This window comes from Bombus terrestris, chromosome 3 (assembly GCF_910591885.1).
Source record: "Bombus terrestris chromosome 3, iyBomTerr1.2, whole genome shotgun sequence".
Taxonomy (NCBI): domain Eukaryota; kingdom Metazoa; phylum Arthropoda; class Insecta; order Hymenoptera; family Apidae; genus Bombus; species Bombus terrestris.
The window spans coordinates 13,549,971-13,570,538 of NC_063271.1; the positions used below are offsets into that span (position 1 = coordinate 13,549,971).

Consider the following 20,568-nt stretch of genomic DNA (forward strand, 5'->3'; position numbering starts at 1 on the left):
AAATAGCAACATTCAAGTAGAAAATAAGTAACACAAAAATAGAAAAACATCGAACTGTTACATAACTTACTTGAACATCAATCGTACATTGATTCTGAAATTCCCCCTAATTTCTCTAATCAAAAGTGATCCACTATCACCTCTCGACGGTAGTGAAATCATACGGCGATTGTTTTACTTGATAAAGCACAGGAATCTCTTGATGACTTTATCTAAAGGCAACCGCGTGTTCTTCTTGGAAACTGAATCAACTGTAGCCGGAATTACACTTAATTCGACCAATATTGCGGTAAAATAATTCTCTGATCGATTATTCATCGGTTTTTCATGAACCGATCAATTTTTTCTTGTGTGCAAAAGGCCATATCCGCAAACAATAGTCGCTCCCTTGGAAGTTGCAAATTACACAAATTCCACTTTACATATCCCGTATTATATAAAAACATACAACAACAAAAATAGCAGAAGGAGAAAAAGCTAAAAGAAAGAAAATAAAATGAGAACAAACGCAAAAAAACTTAGGAAACATATGCAGACAGTCCGAACGCATTGTATAAACTGAAAGAAGCTGTTACCTGCATTCTGCAAGACAACTTCGTATTACACCAACAAGCCAAACATCTGCAAAACATATGCAAATATATAGAAACATTTGACTTATTCTACCTATATGGCCACCAGCCACGTGTATTTGTACACACTAGCATCTTCACTCAAAGTCAGAGGCATCAAAGTAATGTGTAAAACGTATTAAAAACGCTCAGCTTTACATACGTGTGACTTTTGAACCGTTGGATTTCTAAAGTTAAGACTTACATTTTAGGATTCTACGTATCTAAAACTATTAAATGACAAACAGAAAAAGCAATAATTTTATATCTAACAAGCTGACGCTTAACCTTCATATTATTTACGTTAATATTAAAACAGATAAATAGAAATATTTTAGAAGACCAAAGACGAATACATTATACATGTTTGTTAGGCGCCAGAAAATATTTTCGGAATGACTGTATATATACTTATAAATATGTGGTTGATATAAATTTTTAGTGAATAATCTCTAATAAAAGATTACAAAATAGTTTGTTTTATTATAGTAAGATTTTTCAAAATTCTTATATACAAATGTATTGAATAAATGTGTCCCCGAAAATATTTACAAACTTAAGAGATTAAAACATTTTGATTGTAATAAGAAATACTCTTTCTCAGACTTTTTCAATTAAGTAGAGTTTTGAGTTGTCATTTGAGAACTTTATATTTAAATATTAATTTTTATTTTCATTTTGAATGAAAAGGAATATTATTTTCTATAATTCTATATGTATTTGTACTTATGTATATAATATATTATTATGTTGTATGCATTGTATGTATTTTTAAAACTACGGAGAATATGTTATTTTATTTATGTAAACAATATTAATATTTAACACAAATAAATTTTGTTCTGGGCGTGTTTTATATTTATTTTCTTTATTAGAAAGTTTGTATAATTTTTACTACAATAACAATTTCAATTCAACATACTGTTTTTGTCTAAAGAGGTAGGAAGATATGTATAGATACAATAATTCGACTAACAGGTAATTTTCGTCATAATATTACAACAGATTGCGACAATTTTTCTTAATTCTTTTACTTTAAATTCTCATCAAAGGTGCTCCAAAACTATGTACATGAAAGATTCCTACGATATACAAAATGTCAGGTACATCTCATTATGAGAATAATAACATGAAATCTATGATTAACATCATAGCATTTATATAAACATTATTAATTGTGTTCGTTATACTTTAATATATTTAATTTGAAATTAATTGTAAATACAAAGATCGCATCAGTTTTCGACTGTCATCGCACCTCCTTTCAACGTGTTTGGCTATTACGAATAAAGAAATATCTAATTTTTAAATTCACTATGATAAGTTACAATATTTACACGTGTTTTGGTATTTACTAATATATAAATAGTTAGTAATATACATATACACATATTTTTTTAATAAGATTCCAATAAACGAATTAAATAAAATTTAAAAATTTAAATTCGATTGTCATATTGTAAGTAACATAAATTATACATTATATTTGAAAATTTCATATAAAACATATGACAAAAATTAATAAATAGCCTACTTCACTTAACATGATCACCTGAAATATACCTATTAATATTATACTATTATATACCCATTACTATATAATGTTGAGGTTCAAAAAATATATAAATAGTTAGATCAGTTTCAAAATTTTACTAATGTAGATAAATTTAACAACAACATAATTTTCAGCTGACCATACTAAGTGGAGTATCCTGTATAATATAGCGGAACTAAATTTAAGGATATCAACATTTAAAATATCACAAAGATAAACTAGCTTGCATGTTATATAACAATGGATACACGTGTAGAAGTTGCAATACCGACAGCTTCCTAAAAGACACAAACCTTCTTCAACTAATCTGTAGAGGAGAGTCGTGCAGTATCGACCGGCATACTGCGATCAAAATTAGTACTGATCTTTTTTATCAGATATTAGCACTTTTATTTGAATAAACAAATGAATATAACAATTCTATGTAATGTATAAATATACATTATGATCTAAAACGTTTCCACGTGTTTGTCACCCTGTATCAACGAATCAGCAATAGACCAATACGGTCCAAATTTTATCTATCTGTAAGTTCAATTTGTTTCATTGTTGTTGTATTCATTTAATTTTTCTTGTACGTTCTCCCGCAGAAAAATGCCTGATATTTCAAAGTAGAGAAAAGGAAGATATACAAAGGAGAACAGAATGATGCTTTGAAGCATCAAAAATAAAATGATCCAGAAACAGGCCGCTGAGGGTTTCAATGTTCCAAAAAATCACGAATGTGAAGACTGGGCACACGTCGAATGCACAGACCAAAAAAATATCAATTATTTTACTTTTGATATATGTAAAAATAATATTTGAATAAAAAAGTGGATTCTAACATATAAACGTTTTCTTTTAATATTATTAATCATTTAGACCGAAAAATCTACTGATTAAATAATTATTTGATACTGGACGACAATTTTTCGTTTTTTACAAATCACAACATTTTTACTCTTGCAAATTATTAATTCTTATTATTGAATTCCATAAAATTAATTTCTCTTTCCCTTCATTAAATACCACTTGTACCGTAAACTCATTTTAAAAATTTTGTTTTTTACTGACTCTAGCTCAAGATGTAACAAAAAGAACTTAGAACGATCTTCTTATTAAACAAATAATATTGCGTTAGATCGAAACTATCTGATGTATATTAGTGATTATGTAACGTAAACGAAAAATTCATCTATCTCCACTACAACATTATCTAGTACTTAATGTTTACTTTTGTAAAATTACTCACAAAAGTATCTCAAGGCTTACAATCTAAACTGCTAAAAGTAAAAAAAATATAAGAGACGGAATTATTGAATACAATATTCATGCTTGCTGATGTTGCAAACAGTTATACGCTGCATACAGTATTGTGAAATATTTTTTAAGAGTTAATTAACATATTAATATAAATTTTCATAATAAATAATGCGTCATTAATGGAATATTCATTGCTCGACAAAATATTATTCTATTCAAATAGATAAATAATAGAATATTTTGATGAAGCAGTGTTCATTTGCCAGTCAAACCATAATAAATATCCATTACCTATTTAGATAAAGTTTTGTCTGAATTTCATTAAAATTATGTTCTATCTGTTCTTGTGAAAATGCTAAATATATGATAATTATTCTATCACGATGTCTTGTGCTTGTTTAGCTAAAACAGATTTCCTGTTTTTAAATGTCCTATACATACACTCGATACTCCATGTAATGAACGTAATGCTTATCATTAGTGTCATAACATGTATACAAAGTGCATAACTTTCGCTGACATCTCTGATGTATCCTAAGATAAAAATAAAAATTAATTAACATAAAAGATTTCCATCATATTTAATAGTATAATATATTATCACATAACATATCTTTTTTACAATATTAAATAATGTCATGAACTAATTTTACATTTCTACATTTTGCTCTATTCATTCATAAAGCTATATTTTAATATTTCATTCCAGAAAAATATGATTTTATGCATGCCCCTCTATAAGTATTAAAACACCTGATGTTATAATTGACTTAAATTATGAAGGGAATGATTAGCATATCAGTGTACATATCCTACAAAATTTTATCCAAAATTCGACTTATATTCTTTTACTAACCTATCATATATATATATATATAGTAGATTAGTAAAAGATAATATATATATATATTATGTATAAAATTAAAATCCTGTATTGTATACGATTCTATTAAATTAAATTATTAAAGACCTACCAATTAAAGGACTCAGCATTACAACGAATAAACCTTTAAATACCATAAACATCCCAAAGGCATTTGGCAGCTTGTTTAAAGGACAATATTCGGAAACGGTAAGGTTTAAATTTACCAAAGTGGCGCCACGTAAAAACCCTATTATCACGAATGTTATTATCAAAAGTATTCCTTTAGATTGCGCTGCCATAACTGAAAAGTATAATAAACAGAAATTAGAAAAAATGAAGGAACAATATTAATACTTTTGATGGTAAATATCTATTCAAAATATGCATGTAATTTCAGTAACAAGAAGTTGCATAAAAAGAAAAATATAAAATGAAAGATTCTACCATAAGAGAATTATCTAAATACTAGAAGAACTATAAGAAAATTGAAAGACTCATGATAAAAAAAGACTCATGTTTGTTCATGTTTATTTTTCTATAGAAGAGCCAAGGAATACTCTAGTACCTTTAATTTTTACCTATTGTTAATAAATTTTAATTTTATTCATTATATTACATAATTCTTATGAGTGTATCTGAGTGTATCTAATTAAATCATGTGGACCTCACGTCAAAGCTTTTTCTAGATTTACATAATTTTAATATGACAACGAATCGATATATAGATCATTTTTTTTGTAATATCAATTCCACCATGCTGTGAGCTTATACAGCTTCTAATAAAAACGGTATGTGTTACTATCTGAAAAGTTAAAAAATTTGAAGGAGTCATTTTTGATATGTATCCTTTAATTAGAATATTTGGTTTCACAGAACGAGCGATTTGTTATTTATTGCTTTAAGTCTGTTTGGGATTTGGAGTGGCTGTCAGTTCATGACTCGGACGATACATATCTCTTTTTTGAGAAAGTCCAAATTGCTTACGCAAAACCTTATGATGCGGACATCATTAAAAGACTAAAAAACACCTTAAGTGTCGATGGATCAGGGCATAGATAAACAGTTGGCAATACCAGACGATATGCGATATGAAAGTCAGAATGTACGAACGAGACGAAGCTTCTGGTGGAGGGAGCAACAACATCCTAGAACACTCTTCATCAGAGCGTCGTACCGTTCGTGTCATACTACATCGTATTCAGTTTCGACAAGATCGTACAACCGTCGCGATCAGAACGTCAAATTCCTCGTGTATACTAAAAGTGTAAATAAAGTACCAAATCATACTAACACTCGATATATTCAATTTACCTCCACCTTGAGTGTTAACTCATTCGAGATTCGCGATATCAACCGATTGGTTGAACCTGACCAATCGCTATTTAGTTGAGAATTCGTATCAAAGTTAACAATAGATCATTATTAGATTGATAATTTCTATGCATTTATGGAAAATTTAAATGTGCAAAATATATATATATATATATATATATATATATATATATATATATATATATATAAAGAAGCATGTTAATCATTACCAATACCTACTACGTAATTTTACATAAATGTAATTTATCAAAAGCCATGTTGCTATTCTTTCTGACTATTGAAAATATATCGATTTAATTATATTTGCTACTACTGCATTATTAATTATGATTCTCATGCTTCTCGATATTGACACTGAGTTCCTTTGACATACAAAGTATCATTAATGGCAACGTAGAAACTTTATATGCGTATAGAGTATTTGTATGTGGAAATAACATGGTAGATATAAACGCAAAGTACATACTAGATCGTCCAATTCCAACTAGAATACAGAAAACCCAGAAGACGGTTCTGTTCTTGAATCCCAATCTATCGAAAATGGTTGGTAGTAAAAGACGGGCAAGAATGTCGGTGAATGCAGATATCGACAAACAAGAGGCAACTTCCGCTTTGCTCATTCCTGTCGACCAAGTTCCTTCGAAAAGTCTACCGATATCCTAAAAAATGGAGCACAGTGGAACGAAACCCGAAAAACGCGATAAACGATCGAAAAATTGATTTCACCGTTTCACAGTTTTTTTTTTAAACCCACTCTATTATTTAATTCATTTACTACTAAGATTAGGTATATTCATTATAATATTTTGATGAAAGTCGTTTTATGAAACTTTTCTATTCATAATATGATTTTCGTTTATTTATTTATTTATTTATTTATTTATTTATTTATAGTATATCACTTTATAGTCCTTAAACTATAACATACATATATTAGATATGTAGTATGTTATACTCGCAATACATGATGCCGTTAGATTAATAATATTTTATTAGAAATTCTATAATCAAGTTTTTGACCATTTGTCGCGTTTTTTCGGGTTTCGCTCCACTGTGTACCGTAGCTAGGATGTTAGATGAAGCATAAACGTTTTCCTACTGTGATATTGCAATATTATTGTTACTATTTTTATCAATACAATATTTCTAGTCTTTATATTAAATATTTAATATATCTATTATTTTATTTTCCTAAACTTATTTATACAAAAATTAAATATTTAAACGAATACGATATTAAAACATTTTATATAAATTTCAATAGTTTTTAACAACATCCTCTGCTACGGTACCAATCTTACTTAAGTTCGTTTTTAAAATATTACTTACGTATGCTAGTTAAAAAAAATGGTGTCATTAGTTTGAAGTTCGATTCAGCAACATAATATAAACTCAAGCCAATAACTATGTTTAGATAGATGCCATCTTTAAGTAAGTCTAAATCAAAGGTTTCCTTTATCTTCCTAAGGTATTCATTTTGAGATTTCTTTTTTATCTCCTCCGTTTTATTATATTCCAGCATATTATTCTCGGAGTCACTTGTATCACATTTAATCTCCTTCACCATTCCATTGTTTTCTACTTGTAATAATATGTCACTTCTAGTTGAATTATTTCTATGCTGTTATAAATAATAATTGTCCATTAATGTCTTTTTTTCCTTTTTTGCCTAAATCATCGATATTTATCAAATGAGAATATTAGTCAGGATCATAATACAAATTTACGAATGATAAGACTAGGTATTATTAAAAACTAAACGTAATCCGTTCCAACAAATTTCCATTAAAATAAGAAGCTTTTTGCCCCATTTGTTTAGTTCAATGATCACTGAATGAAAGGTATCGTCAATTTGCTAGGAGAATGGCACATTTAAAAAATTGTCAATCTTAAGATACCTGCAAAAGTTAATTCTAAAAGTGATTTATTTCCCAAAATGAGAGTGTCATTATTTTGTTTAATAAAATTATACATATTTAACAAAAAGGATGTTACAAGTGGAAAGTTATTTTAACTCTTTTTTTAATAATAAACAATTTATATAATACAGGAACAATATAACTGCAGATGTTTACAATTCAAAGATTATTATCTGAATTCTAAAAGTAAACAAATTTTTTCATTGCTAAATTGCCAATATTAATATTAGATAATATATTAACCTCATATATTGCTCCTTTAGGGCTCATTGATTTTTAGAAAAATGTGTGAAAAAGAAATGCTTTACGTAACTTTACGTATGTAATTTTGATCAAATTTAATATTACGGAAGTATGATATTAAAATGTTAACAATTTTATATTTCGAACTATCTATTGTAGGGGAGTGAGAATGCAATAAACGATACAAATAAAGATAATATATAATAATAATAATTTACCTTTCACAGTTGTGTCACTCTTCCAGCAGATCGATGATACATAAGGTGTTCTTTATTTTTCCAATATCATTTAAATATAATTTTATCGTTTTCATTGTAAAAAAATCAATAATTCAATTAACAAAGTTTTTCTAACAATAACATGAAATATGTGTATATGCCGTCACTCTAGCTCTTAATTGTTTTCTATCTCCGTTAGTTGGTAAACTAGGAATACTGAGTTTAAAGTTTATGAAGTTTAATATTATTGCTTGGAGTTAGAATTGAATATTTGTTAATTTCTAAATGGAATTTTCACGGTTCATATTTTCATAAATTTGTACCCTTTATACCAATGAAATATACGTAAATTGAATCTTCTTTGAAAAATGAATAGAATGAAATGAAAAATGAATAGAATAGAATTGAATTAGAATAAAAATGAGTTAGAACAAACGTGCAGTTAGAATTCATTAATAATTGAGTCATCATGGTATGAGTCAATCTTAGATGACACGGATCCTTAATTTTGATGAATTAACTGTGTAAAATGGTAAGAGTAAATGCTTGACAATGGTTTCTAGATAAATGATTAAATATGTATTTATTTTCGCTTAATGTATAATCAACCCACCATATCTTTACTGTATGAATTAACACGAACAACAACAAATGACATTTCATATTCGAATAACTAGTCGATGATAGTGATTAATTTAATATTCAATTATCATTGGATAATAGAAATTTGAAGTTTTATATTTGTTTTTAAATCTATGAAGCTAATGTTGTTGAATTCCTAAAATTTCTCTGCTAAAAAGAAATTTAAATACAATTTTATTCAATCATCCAATTATTCGAATTATTCGAATTTATATCGTTTCATATTTTGTACTTTAAATGGTAATCGCTGCAATTTAGAAACAGAAAGTAAGGAAGTGATAAATAGCATCAACAAGGAAGTAATTCATATTAATAAACTGGACATTCATGTTTCAATTTATGATAATATTTGGTCGCGCACGTTAAAAATATTACACAGAATAAAAAAATATTTATGACAATAAAAGAGTATTATTAGAAGCTATTATATCAGTTGCTTTATTTATTAAACTTAGCCTCGACAAATTTTTATTCATTTTGATTGCCATAAGATAATATAAAGTATAAAAAAAATTTAACACAATGAAAAAATGATAACTGACCAATTGACAAAATTATAACAAACTCCCACGAGAAAAATTAAACAATTACTAAACAAATGATATTATATTACTTATTAATAAATATGATATATTTCACTTTCCAACATTTTGAGATGAAGTGAAAAAATACAACACTACTTTAAAATGATTTAATAATTAATTATCGTTAACATGTAAACAATTATAAAAATTTTCTCAAGAATTATTTTATAAAGCAAATATTATTAAAAGCATAAAGAAATAGTAATTCAAATTGGCGTAAAAAAAAAACACTATTTAAACGAAATTATATTTGAACTTATTTCTGTTTGCAGAAAGATTCATCGGTAATAGTTTCATGGAAATGTTATAAAGAGTACAAAGGTGACTTTGATGAATTATTTATTCACCACTAAAACTCCTTTCGAGCCATTGTTAACTAATCTGTTCTTTTCTTTTATTCAATCTTCGTATACTAGAATTACTCGAAATACAAAACGGTCGATTGAAAGATATAATAGGATAAAAAAATAAAAATGACACGAGAAATTCTATTTCCGTTAAACGATTTCAAGTGAACCTATTTCGTGAATGTTTATTCGAGTGTTATTATAATAATCAAACAAATTGATGTTTCTAAATCCTTTTGATCAAGTCTAATTTGGCTTAGTAAATTTCTAAGTCTCCCAAAACTTTAAGGTATTTTCGAAAGAAAAAAACTTTCATACTTTAAAAAAAAGAATCGGAATTTTGCAATTCTGATTTATTTTATAGTGCAAAACTTCCTGTTTCTATATGTACGTATTTGCATCACAAATTACGTTGAATTTTCAATGAGGTCTAACATAATATTAGATTTCAATAGTAATATAATCTTACCTTTGTATCGGCATTTGTACTTTTAATTTCAGGTTCAAATGGACGTAATAAACAAGCGCCAATAGTGGAATGCAACGCCCACCCTCCAACCATTAACATCGCTCCACGAAATCCATATGAATTCAAAAGAAGATGAATTAACTATAAGAGGAGAAAGAAACCATCGATGAATATAATTTTTATAATTATCTGAATCATACATCTATTGAAATCATTCTTATAAAAGATAACTTATCACATCTAGAAAGATTACAGAAAAGTCTGTAGGGATATATCGTATTTTAAATTTGGCTAAAACTATTATGTAATATAAAATATGGTATAAAGAAAATATATTAAAAATGTTAAATAATATTAGCAAATATTGCTACACTTCTTATGAGTTAATGCTTATATACACATAAAAACGAAACGTAACAATTAAAAACAAAAATATCTCGTACCTGAGGTACTATCATCATGGCCAAAGTTGTTCCAGCCATAGAAAAACCAACAGCTTGTCCTCTTTTTTTCTGAAAAAATGTATTCAACGCCACGAACGCTGATGCGATGGCCAGTCCAGTTCCTAAGCCTGTCATAAGTATACGAAAATAAATTAAGTAGATACAGTAATACTTAACAACAAATGAACACAACAAGGTATATTTGTTCATTATTTGTTATGAATAAAAGTACTGATTATCATTCCTTATAAATAATTGTATTAAAATGTTAGATAGATTGAGTTTAAAAGATTAAAATGTTTAAAACGTTAGGAAGTTATTAACTACACTAAGGGAGAAATTTTTTATACATATACCAAATACGAATAAAATTTCTAGAAGAAATATTAGAATTTAATTATAAGCGATCTTTAAGAAACGAAATTTATATAAAATTAAAATTAGGGAAACAGTCGTAGAATTTGTAAAAAATAAGAATTTTTGATTTACAAATGGATATAAATGTTAGTACAATTGTTATATAATAATAATGTTAGTACAATGATTCTTGAAATTGGAAAAGAGTGATTTTTCGTTCGAAAATAAGGCATATTACGGAAATATTATTTATACAGGCAATGGTAATATAATATAATATTATATTATATTATATGTATTATTAATTACATATTATAAGGAAATAGTTCATGAAACAGCAACGTGCTTTAAGTATATAAAATGAAAGTAAGTCATTCCATTAATATTCCTCATATGATTCAAATAAGAAAAACTAAGGATAAAGTAGAAAAGGTAAACAGATGTGTTAATTAATGTACAGGAACTAAACAGAATGGATGTAGTCATCAAACTTGAAAGAAATAAATAGCGTCGAGTTTTAAAACAAATTCCCATGTGTCACGATTGAAAACATTTAAGATAAGACCATCACATAGATGAAAAAGCAAAATGTTCTTTGTAGAGAGTCATATATTATTCTTTAGTTATTATCATTCTCTATAATCTAAAACTACAATTATGGCAGAAACATATTAGAAACAAATTGATGAAATACATGTAGAATTAATAATAAAACAACTTTCTCTATAATCTAAAACTACAATTATGGCAGAAACATATTAAAAACAAATTGATGAAATACACGTAGAATTAATAATAAAACAACTTTTATTTAATAAACAAATAGAAATCGATTAGAATCTTGAAATCTTGCTTAAACTTACATTATTTTGAAGTAAAGGAATTGTAAAAGTAGCAATAGAAAAGTTTTTGGATTTTAGAATTATAATTTTTAAAAAGTCGGGATAATGAAATTAATTGATTATTGGAAAGTCTGCACGTAATAAAATAAAAATCATTTTGATGAAATATATGATGTTTTAAAGAAACTACGTATAATTGAAGTTTTATCTGAAAAACAAGGATATTTCATAAGCATTAACCTTATGTAAATGGTTATACATATGTATATACACGAGAGACCAATCCAGAAAGATATGTATAATGTAAATATAAAATTTACGAGCAAAAACATGTAATTAGTATATTAGAATCCAAAGGCTTATCTTGTCTTCATACCTCCTAACACACTATAAGTGCAAACAATATAAAACATGCTATTAGCCCTCGACGTCAATATCAGTCCAGTACAGCTTAAAAGAGATCCAAAGAAAGCCACTTGTCGATAAGAATACTTTTTCAATAACGGTCCTATTAAGAGACCTAAATTATAATTAAACAAAAAAGAATTACAATAAAATAAATAAAATTTATTATGGTAAATTTGTTTTAAATAAAAAATAAATAAAATATAATTGTTTTATAGATCAACATACGATATAATTAAATATCAGAAATCACTCTAATGATAATTATTTATGAATTATTAATGAAAAAATTTATGTTTTCTAATGTAGAAAATAACTATATATATTTTATGATTGCTCGTAATTATAAAACAACAATTGGCGTTATATGTAAACAAATTATATTATATTTAGATTTATTTGCGTATTTCCTTAATACCTGAGAAGTTAACAATAGCATCAAGAATGCTCATTATGAATGACGCTCCTGTAGAGTCAATCTCAAGTTCTATAAAGAGGTCGTGGAAAAGGAGTCCAAACGAGGGATCCAAAGATCTTAAAGAAAGCTGAAAACCAAATTTATAAAATTATGTATTACATATTTTCTGTGTTAAGATAATTACCATAAAAACGTGACTTTAGTTTTGTAAATTTGAATAAAAATGTACACGTAAATATTCATCACGTTGAATAACTATCAATCTCCTATGCATATTGGGAGTTTTTTTTTATACATTTTCAGTACCACTAGTGCATGCGCGCTTTTATTAATATTTTTTGAGTGATTTGACACGATTATATTCTGTAACATAAATATATTTTAATGGAGAAAAATAAATATTCAAAATAAAAAGAATAATTTTCTTACTATTATTATTTATAGTTATACTCCGAAATATTGAGATTCCCGACTAATTTATGTATTCAAATTTGTGCGACAACTTTCATGCCATTATTAAGATGTACTCATTCTTAACTAGAAAGCTGGAAAATGCACCATCGTATAATATTCAAATTATATTCGCAAATGAAAAGTCGATCATATTGTTGATACAAATGTTTTTAAAATAAGCAGGATATACAACAGCTCTCAAAGGTATTCGAATATTTTCTACAAAACCTTTTTGTAGATACATTATTATGGGCGTTACACGAAACTCGTTGATACCGCATTGGCATTATAATGAGATACCACTATCGTGATTAGAATAGTAAAATTTGAAACCAATTCGCAAATGTATATAGAAATTACAAGACATTTAGGACAAATATATATATACATTTAGTGGAAGATTGATGCACTGCATAAATAGTAATTTTAAATATACAATTAGTGCTACAAATGATTTCACTATATGTTGTAGTTTACTAATATACTGAATAACTGACTATACAAGTACTTCTGTCATCTTTATGAAATATATGCTTCTAATTAAATATTTTGCAACTTTTACATATTTTCTATATATTTATTATCAGATTCATTTCAAATTTTTCCAATATAATCACAACAGTCGTGTCTCGTTATAGTTTTAATGACATTTCAAGATGTTTTGTGTAACACATGTATGTATACATAAATAGCTTTTAGAAATGTTCGAATATTTCCGTGACTTACAGTAAATACGTAGTTTTAGATAATTAGTACATACTAATTAATAATTAAATATTTAGTACATACATAATATATATTAAACAACATAATATACAATAGCTAATAAATGTATCTTCATATACTACTAAAGACAATACCATGTAACAATAGTGCAACAAAATTGCATGAAGTTATCCAGGGCTGGCGTGACAGTTTGCGGGGCCGGATTCAAAAATTTTGCGGGGCCTGTATACACATTCAAATCTTACACTTAAATTTTACAACGAGGAATTATTTATTTACAAATTCTGTTACATATTATATATTTTTTATAAGTAGTTTTTTAAACAAATCCAAATAATATTTTTTCGCATGCATAATTCGTTTTCAAGGGGCAAAAGATTCAATGAAAGTAGAAAATCTGTAATCATGTATGATTTTTGCAACAAACTATTGATATAGTTTAATTTCTCTAAAAAGTACGTTTTTCTGAAAGCGCCTGGATTTTTTTTATCTAAAGTAGTTTCCAGGATATGAGGACTTTATGGAGTTACATTGTACCTTTATGATTTCTCTTACTCCTTTAAACTGAATCAACGCTACTAAAAAAATGTGTTGCATCTGTTAATGGTATCATCATTCTGTAAAAAATTAATCAAAATAGATGTTTTTTAATTGGGTAATTTTTGTAGACCCCGGAGTCTCTCAAAACACAGGGCCGAGTTCCGGCGAACTCGCTGAACCCACCTTGCGCCGGCCCTGAAGTTACCTATCAATGAGATTTGTGAAACTAAAAGCACAAAGATGGTAGGTCCATTTGTTTGCGTTACTTATTTTAATCGCATAAACTGTGAGCTCATTAGCGACTACTTTGATTTATATAGCACACAGTTGTTGTGTGAGTTATACATTGTGGTATTCGCGTACAAAAGCTCTAGTACTCTGGGACACATGGATATCTGTTTTTCTGCACAACTAGTCTAACGTCTTAATGCGTACTCGTAGAACGAGTAGAGATTGTAGAGATTGTAGTAATGATTTTTGGTAGAATCGCAAGACATGTGAGATTTACAGGTTAAGGTGGGTCCCGAACCACCAGAGGTCGCTCTGGAATAAACACTACATAACTACGAATAAATCGATTTGCAGAGGTGCCAGTTGAAAAAGCAAATTGATTTGATAACAAAGATATAATGATATCAGAATTAACAGATATCAGAATCTAGAAAAAATAGGTTACTAAGACTTCAAACATATATATATTATAGTATATTTATGTATATAGAATTAAAACGGAAAGTTCATGCACAGCGGCTTACAAATATATTTATGTATAGTGTGCATATTTATGTTCATAAATACATATATAATAAATTTTTATCAATATATTATGTAATATTCTTATGTAATGCCTTATAATATGAATATATTATGTAACATAACATATTTTGAAATTTTATTCGCGGTGTAATGAGACACGACAATTATAACTATACATATTGGTAGAAACGAATCTGAAAATGTATATAACATAAATGTATACAACGACTTATACAAACATACTCAAATCGTCAAAGTGTTTGAACAATTAATCATATTAGTAACCCATAATATATACTGAGAATATATTTAGCATCGATTATATGTTTAAAGCCATCGTTTATGCTATACACTAATTTTTCACTAAATGGAAATATACATTTGCAACAAACACTTCGTAATTTCCACATACATTTTCAGATTTGTTTTATATTTTTATATTTTATCGGTATAATCACGATAATTGTGTTTCATTACAATACAGGTAAAATCTCAAAAAGTTTTGTAGAACACGCATAATATATCCATAGAAATTTTTGATACTGAAACACAAGGAACAATTATAAGTAAATATTGTTACCGTGATGAGACTACTGCCAAGGCAAACGAGCCATCCCCAACCGCCATCGAGCCCTTTCTTCTTCTTGTCACCAGAATTCATCGCGTTTGGTTCCAACTATTTTCCCACATATGAACGAGTTACGTGCATGAACTGTCACGAATCTAACCGATATCGTGCAATACGTGTAGTAAAATGAACTTGTCGCGATCGTATGCTGATTATTCCATGTCCCAGAATAGTTTAGTCACCGCCTCTTTATTCACTGCTCAATGATCCGACACGTAGTCTGGTAGGCCGGCTCGATGTTTCTATCACTTCTTGCTTCGATTAAGTACTGGCAAGTTACTGCAATGCCATCTCGAACCGATTCGTTTCACGTTTGCCCCTCTTTGTTCTATCAGCCCATGGAAAAATACGAGTTACATCCTTTTGTAGGACTCATAACAAGAAAATAATTTCACATGAAACGGTATTAATATGGATTGGTGTCTCATGCGATTCAAGGAATGAAAAATATTGCGAGTCTGTAGCTATCATTACTTATCTGGAGAGGAAATTTTTTTACAGGTACATTCATCAAGAATGAGTTCGCAATACTAATGTTATTTCTTCAATTGCTTAATCTATATAAATTTTTATTATTTCATTTTATTCTTATTTATTTTTATTTCATTGTTATTTTATTATATTATGTAAATGTATGTAAAAGAAGTGTGAAGTGATATATAGATTTAAAGTAAATATAAAGTAGAGGTGAGAGTAAATTATTTCTAAAAGCGTAGCGTATAGTTTGTTAGAAATACAAGATTATCTTTCGTGTTAATTATTATATTTAATTTAAGAAAATATTTCTCAGTTGCAACCATTATTTTCAGAATTTGTAAGAACCATTAAGCATGTTCACTTTTTTTTTGCGTTCATAAATAAATGTAATGAAATATTAATAGACGTAATAACCAGACTGCGGATTTTTATGCATTTACAGGAAATTTGAGGATACAAAAATGTACGATACATATGTAAAATATAATAAATAGAAATGTTCGATAACGTGTTACGCACACTTAAAGTATCGAATAACACCTTGTATTTCTTTCGCTATGACTATATCATTCCTAGCAATATGATTAATTAATTGTTCATTTCAGCAGCTGTACAAATAATCACATATTTACATACAATTACTACAATTATACTCCTTCGTGTACACATTCATTTGTTTGTAACTTTCATTGATTTCACCTTTCAAGTCGCACTGTACACACGTGTAATAGTGCAAATAAGACACTCTTGCTACACAGCAAGTTATCATAAGATAATTATAACTCGTGATACTTAATACTATAATTGCTATCAAAACAATCATGGAAATTTCAGTCTAATAAATATAATTACGTGTTATTTAAGTTGGATATTTTGCTCCTTCGCGGGAAAGTACTAGGCAGCAGATAGAAAATAACACCTTTATTTCTTCTTAGACGAGTTGAACTGAATTTATATATATTTTTTATAGACATAAAATTTAATATATCATATTTTGAATTTAAGTTTCGATCATGCGTAACAGTTCAGGTTTTCTATCTCTTATAAAACTCCATAGATTACAGGTGTTCCAAAAATGAAACTTGAAAGTGAATTGGGAACACGACAAGTAAAAAGGTTAGATCTCTTATCTATAGTAATTGGCTGCTTAAATAACTGAAATATACTATGTTCTATTATAACTAAGTTATATACATCAGCATAATTTCTAAACAGCACGAGAGAAACGAACGTCTTTATAAAAATGCATAGATTCATTGAAACGCTGATGCGCGCGAACATAAGCACATGACGTTGATTGTTAATATGTAAATGCGCAGAATTCTCTATCTCAATTTCCGTTTCATTTACATTTTATATTTTTCATATTCGTTTCCCATCATTTTGACAGTTCAAGACGACAGAAGAAGAAGAAAAACAACAAATGATCATTAATATCGTAAATAATTCAGCGAGAACAAGAATGATAAAGGTTTTTTAAGTGACTTTGAAGTATTTTGAAAGAGACACAGTATTCCTCCAATAACACGTAACCGCAGGAAATCGATCGCAAAAGATAAAACGGATATCTAGAGGATTTCAAACGTAGAATGGTTATACTGTTAGTAGAAAGAATTTTTGGTGAATATCAAAGTATAATTAAGTATAAATAAGTATATTTGAATGTGTACTGTAAAAAATTAAATTTTTAATTTATATGCAATTTCTAACGATAAGTTTAAAGAACTAGCATCAAACTGATGTTATCAGAATTTGAAGAAAATGTAATATTATCTACAGCAATAACACAATTATTGTACATAGTACAAATTATTTGTTATAAGCATGAATTATCTGAGAGTAGCAATTACAAATATTCTCGTAATACGCATATTACGTTATTTAATTGCACCATCTTTAATGCATATGCAAATTGACAATATATAATGTGCATTCATTAGCGATAATTTTGATGTATCTTTAAGGTTAACATTTTATAAACATTAATTTTAAATTGTACCAATATAATACTGATAATTATCCTACCTAGTTCTGATAGCTTTATAAATATACTGATATTTCAAAATTACCACAATATATCTTTATTCAAAATTTGAATTGAAGAATGATCGAATGTTTCGAAACATAACTATACTATAAAATTTGTCGTATTAATATCATTCATTTATTACAAAAATTATTACATATATATAATATTAATATACGTTATGAATTAACTTACTTTTGTATTTTCAAATTATAGCTTTATCCTATAGCTTTAAATACACAACTTTTTGATCTTTTACCATTCAAACAATTAGGCTTTCAATATGTTAATTAGACAATACAACCAGGCAGTATGTAAAAAAAAAACATTAAAACAAAGATAAAAGTAATCACATAATGTATCCATTTTGTTAATTAACATTTCTGAATCCAATATTTTCGTTAATCTTTGTGTTTAATTAATATAAAATAAGAAACGTCAACCTCTTAGTAACGATCCTTTTGCATTTAAATATAAGCAAACAAATGATGTCGAATAAAATAAAAAGTTCCAACATGATTATTATGTTTACTATGATATATGTTGAATGATATTAAAAATTATTGGAAGAATAAAATAGATTCAATAAAATAACTACTATTGTAATTTTTGTAATTAATGAAAGATTTACTTCATAAATGTTTATCAAAAATTTGTTAAATGTTCCTATGAAAAATATGTAAGTTAAAAAAAGGTATTTTGAATATGATGAATTATCTTTCTTTCAATATTTAATGTACCTTTCGTACAATAACAGTCGAGATCGGATATACGAAAATGTTAAATAGATTCTTTGGAATTTTTCGATCTTTAAAAATATTAAAACTTTTCAATTCTTAATATAATTGTGCGTCAAGAACTTAAATATAATTTTTGCTACCTTTTGGCAATAATATCTCCTATAAGTAAAATTAATATCAAACGAATGTCAATGTAGATAATACAAGAACATGATGTTTCCTCTTCTCTTAATTTACTTTATAAAATGATCTTAAAATTAGAAATTTATTTCTTTATGTCTCTTATTTAAACTTACTCTATTCTCATTATCTTACAAAATTCAAGATCGTTTTAAAAGGACCATATTTCTCTTAATGTACTGTATAAAGTATGCCAGTTTACGTCACATCGAATTAACGTTGATTCGATGAATTAGTTCAGTGAATCTCTGAGGGCCAAATATTACGTAAAATAATAATCCAAGAAAATGTGCAAATTGTACACCGTATTAAACACATATCCGCAATTTTATTATAACATTTTCAGCATTATAACGTAATATGAAATCAATTGTCCAAAAAACATAAATTGAGCTAAAAGAAAACGCGTACTTACAACGACAGTTCAGAATATAGAACAGATGTATATCGATAATCGCATTCGGTCTCAAAAACTCGTGTTTTCATTAAAAATATAACCAAAGTCGAACGAAAGAAGCAGTTCGTCCTATTGTCCATATTTCACCGCAGAATCCCATATATTTCGCACACGAATCTCGTCTTCCCGTTTTACGGATCGCTTTCACTATGAATAGTCATGAACAGATGCCATCCAGGATGGTGAACATCGAATGTCGCGTACTGAAAAGTCTTCGTAATGTCACACACGTCCTTTTCCACTGCTATGTTTATCGTAGTTCGCGAATAAACTGGAGGAGGATCGTTCGACAACGAGGAGGAACGAAAGCCCGAAGCGGAGCAGACACAAGAGATTACCGATATCTCGTTATTCTCGTTTGACCACGATCACTGCTGCCTCGCGTTCGTTTCGTTGCGTTTCGCGGCTAGTGTGCAGGCGATCGGTCGATCCAACCTTGGTTTTCCCGAGTGTCACTTCTCCGTTTCCCGAATCGCAGCCGATTTTTATTATACTCGATCTCGGAACTGACTGTCTCGTTGCATCGTGTACACCTCGCTCTATTACGTGAACTTCGTCCGAGTGCGACACTGTACGCGCGTGGTGAGATCGATTTTCGCAGCATTACCGGCGGAATGTACATTGACGTTGACAAAGCTTTACGTTCGAACATCCGCGTCAATATCGCCGCGCGATATTGTTTCATTTTGCATTTAATAGAAACACGCTTCTCGTAGCGGTCATTTACACACCAAGGAATTTAAATCGAAAACTGAATCGATTTAAGCTAAAATGAAGATACACACATATTGCTCGGAACGGTGATAACAATGACGGATTGATTACTAATGATCCTTCCTCTTCATAATCATGAATCATTTATTTCTTCCGCCTCCTTTCTAACTTTTTTCATTCTCTCGAACGAGAACGAGTTAAGTGAAGAAACGGACGTCGTTTTTCATATTCTCCTTTTTTTTATAAATTCGCCGGTTTGTTTATTTGTGTGTGAGTGTGTGTGATAATGCCTATTTTATATCAAATATACTTACATTGCTATATCTTTCAACAGGTATGCTCAAATAAAATGAAATACATGTTGATTTAATGGTTC

At 28.0% G+C, this 20,568-nt stretch overlaps 1 protein-coding gene across 4 annotated transcripts; it reads right to left on the minus strand.

Annotated features, from left to right (window-relative positions):
• Window positions 1-1,458: 1,458 nt before the first annotated feature.
• LOC100647723 (monocarboxylate transporter 2) lies at window positions 1,459-20,130 on the minus strand. Of its 4 annotated transcripts, XM_012321076.3 has the most exons (10): window positions 19,437-20,125; window positions 15,551-15,926; window positions 12,496-12,622; window positions 12,049-12,192; window positions 10,474-10,601; window positions 10,031-10,171; window positions 6,938-7,229; window positions 6,075-6,230; window positions 4,386-4,577; window positions 1,459-3,945 (listed from the first exon to the last, which is right to left on the minus strand). In XM_012321076.3, exons 2-10 carry the CDS (start codon window positions 15,629-15,631, stop codon window positions 3,782-3,784), a joined length of 1,425 nt encoding a protein of 474 aa, XP_012176466.1. In that variant the 5' UTR covers window positions 15,632-15,926; window positions 19,437-20,125; the 3' UTR covers window positions 1,459-3,781. The 4 variants fall into 4 exon arrangements, with proteins under 4 accessions (XP_012176466.1, XP_048270555.1, XP_020724114.1 ...); XM_048414598.1 differs by lacking the exon at window positions 12,049-12,192 and having other exon boundaries at window positions 19,437-20,130; XM_020868455.2 differs by lacking the exon at window positions 6,938-7,229 and having other exon boundaries at window positions 6,075-6,267; window positions 19,437-20,128.
• Between the last annotated feature and the right edge of the window lie 438 nt (window positions 20,131-20,568).

What these genes read in the sequence shown, in the direction of transcription:
- LOC100647723 (XM_012321076.3), bottom strand. Translation starts at nt 15,631, where the DNA reads ATGAATTCTGGTGACAAGAAGAAGAAAGGGCTCGATGGCGGTTGGGGA. An exon ending in ATTTTTTTTAACTAGCATAC is followed by an intron (nt 6,231 to 6,937) that starts GTAAGTAATATT and finishes CTTGGTCGACAG; the next exon opens with GAATGAGCAAAGCGGAAGTT. An exon ending in AGTTGGAATTGGACGATCTA is followed by an intron (nt 4,578 to 6,074) that starts GTATGTACTTTG and finishes TATACTTTTCAG; the next exon opens with TTATGGCAGCGCAATCTAAA.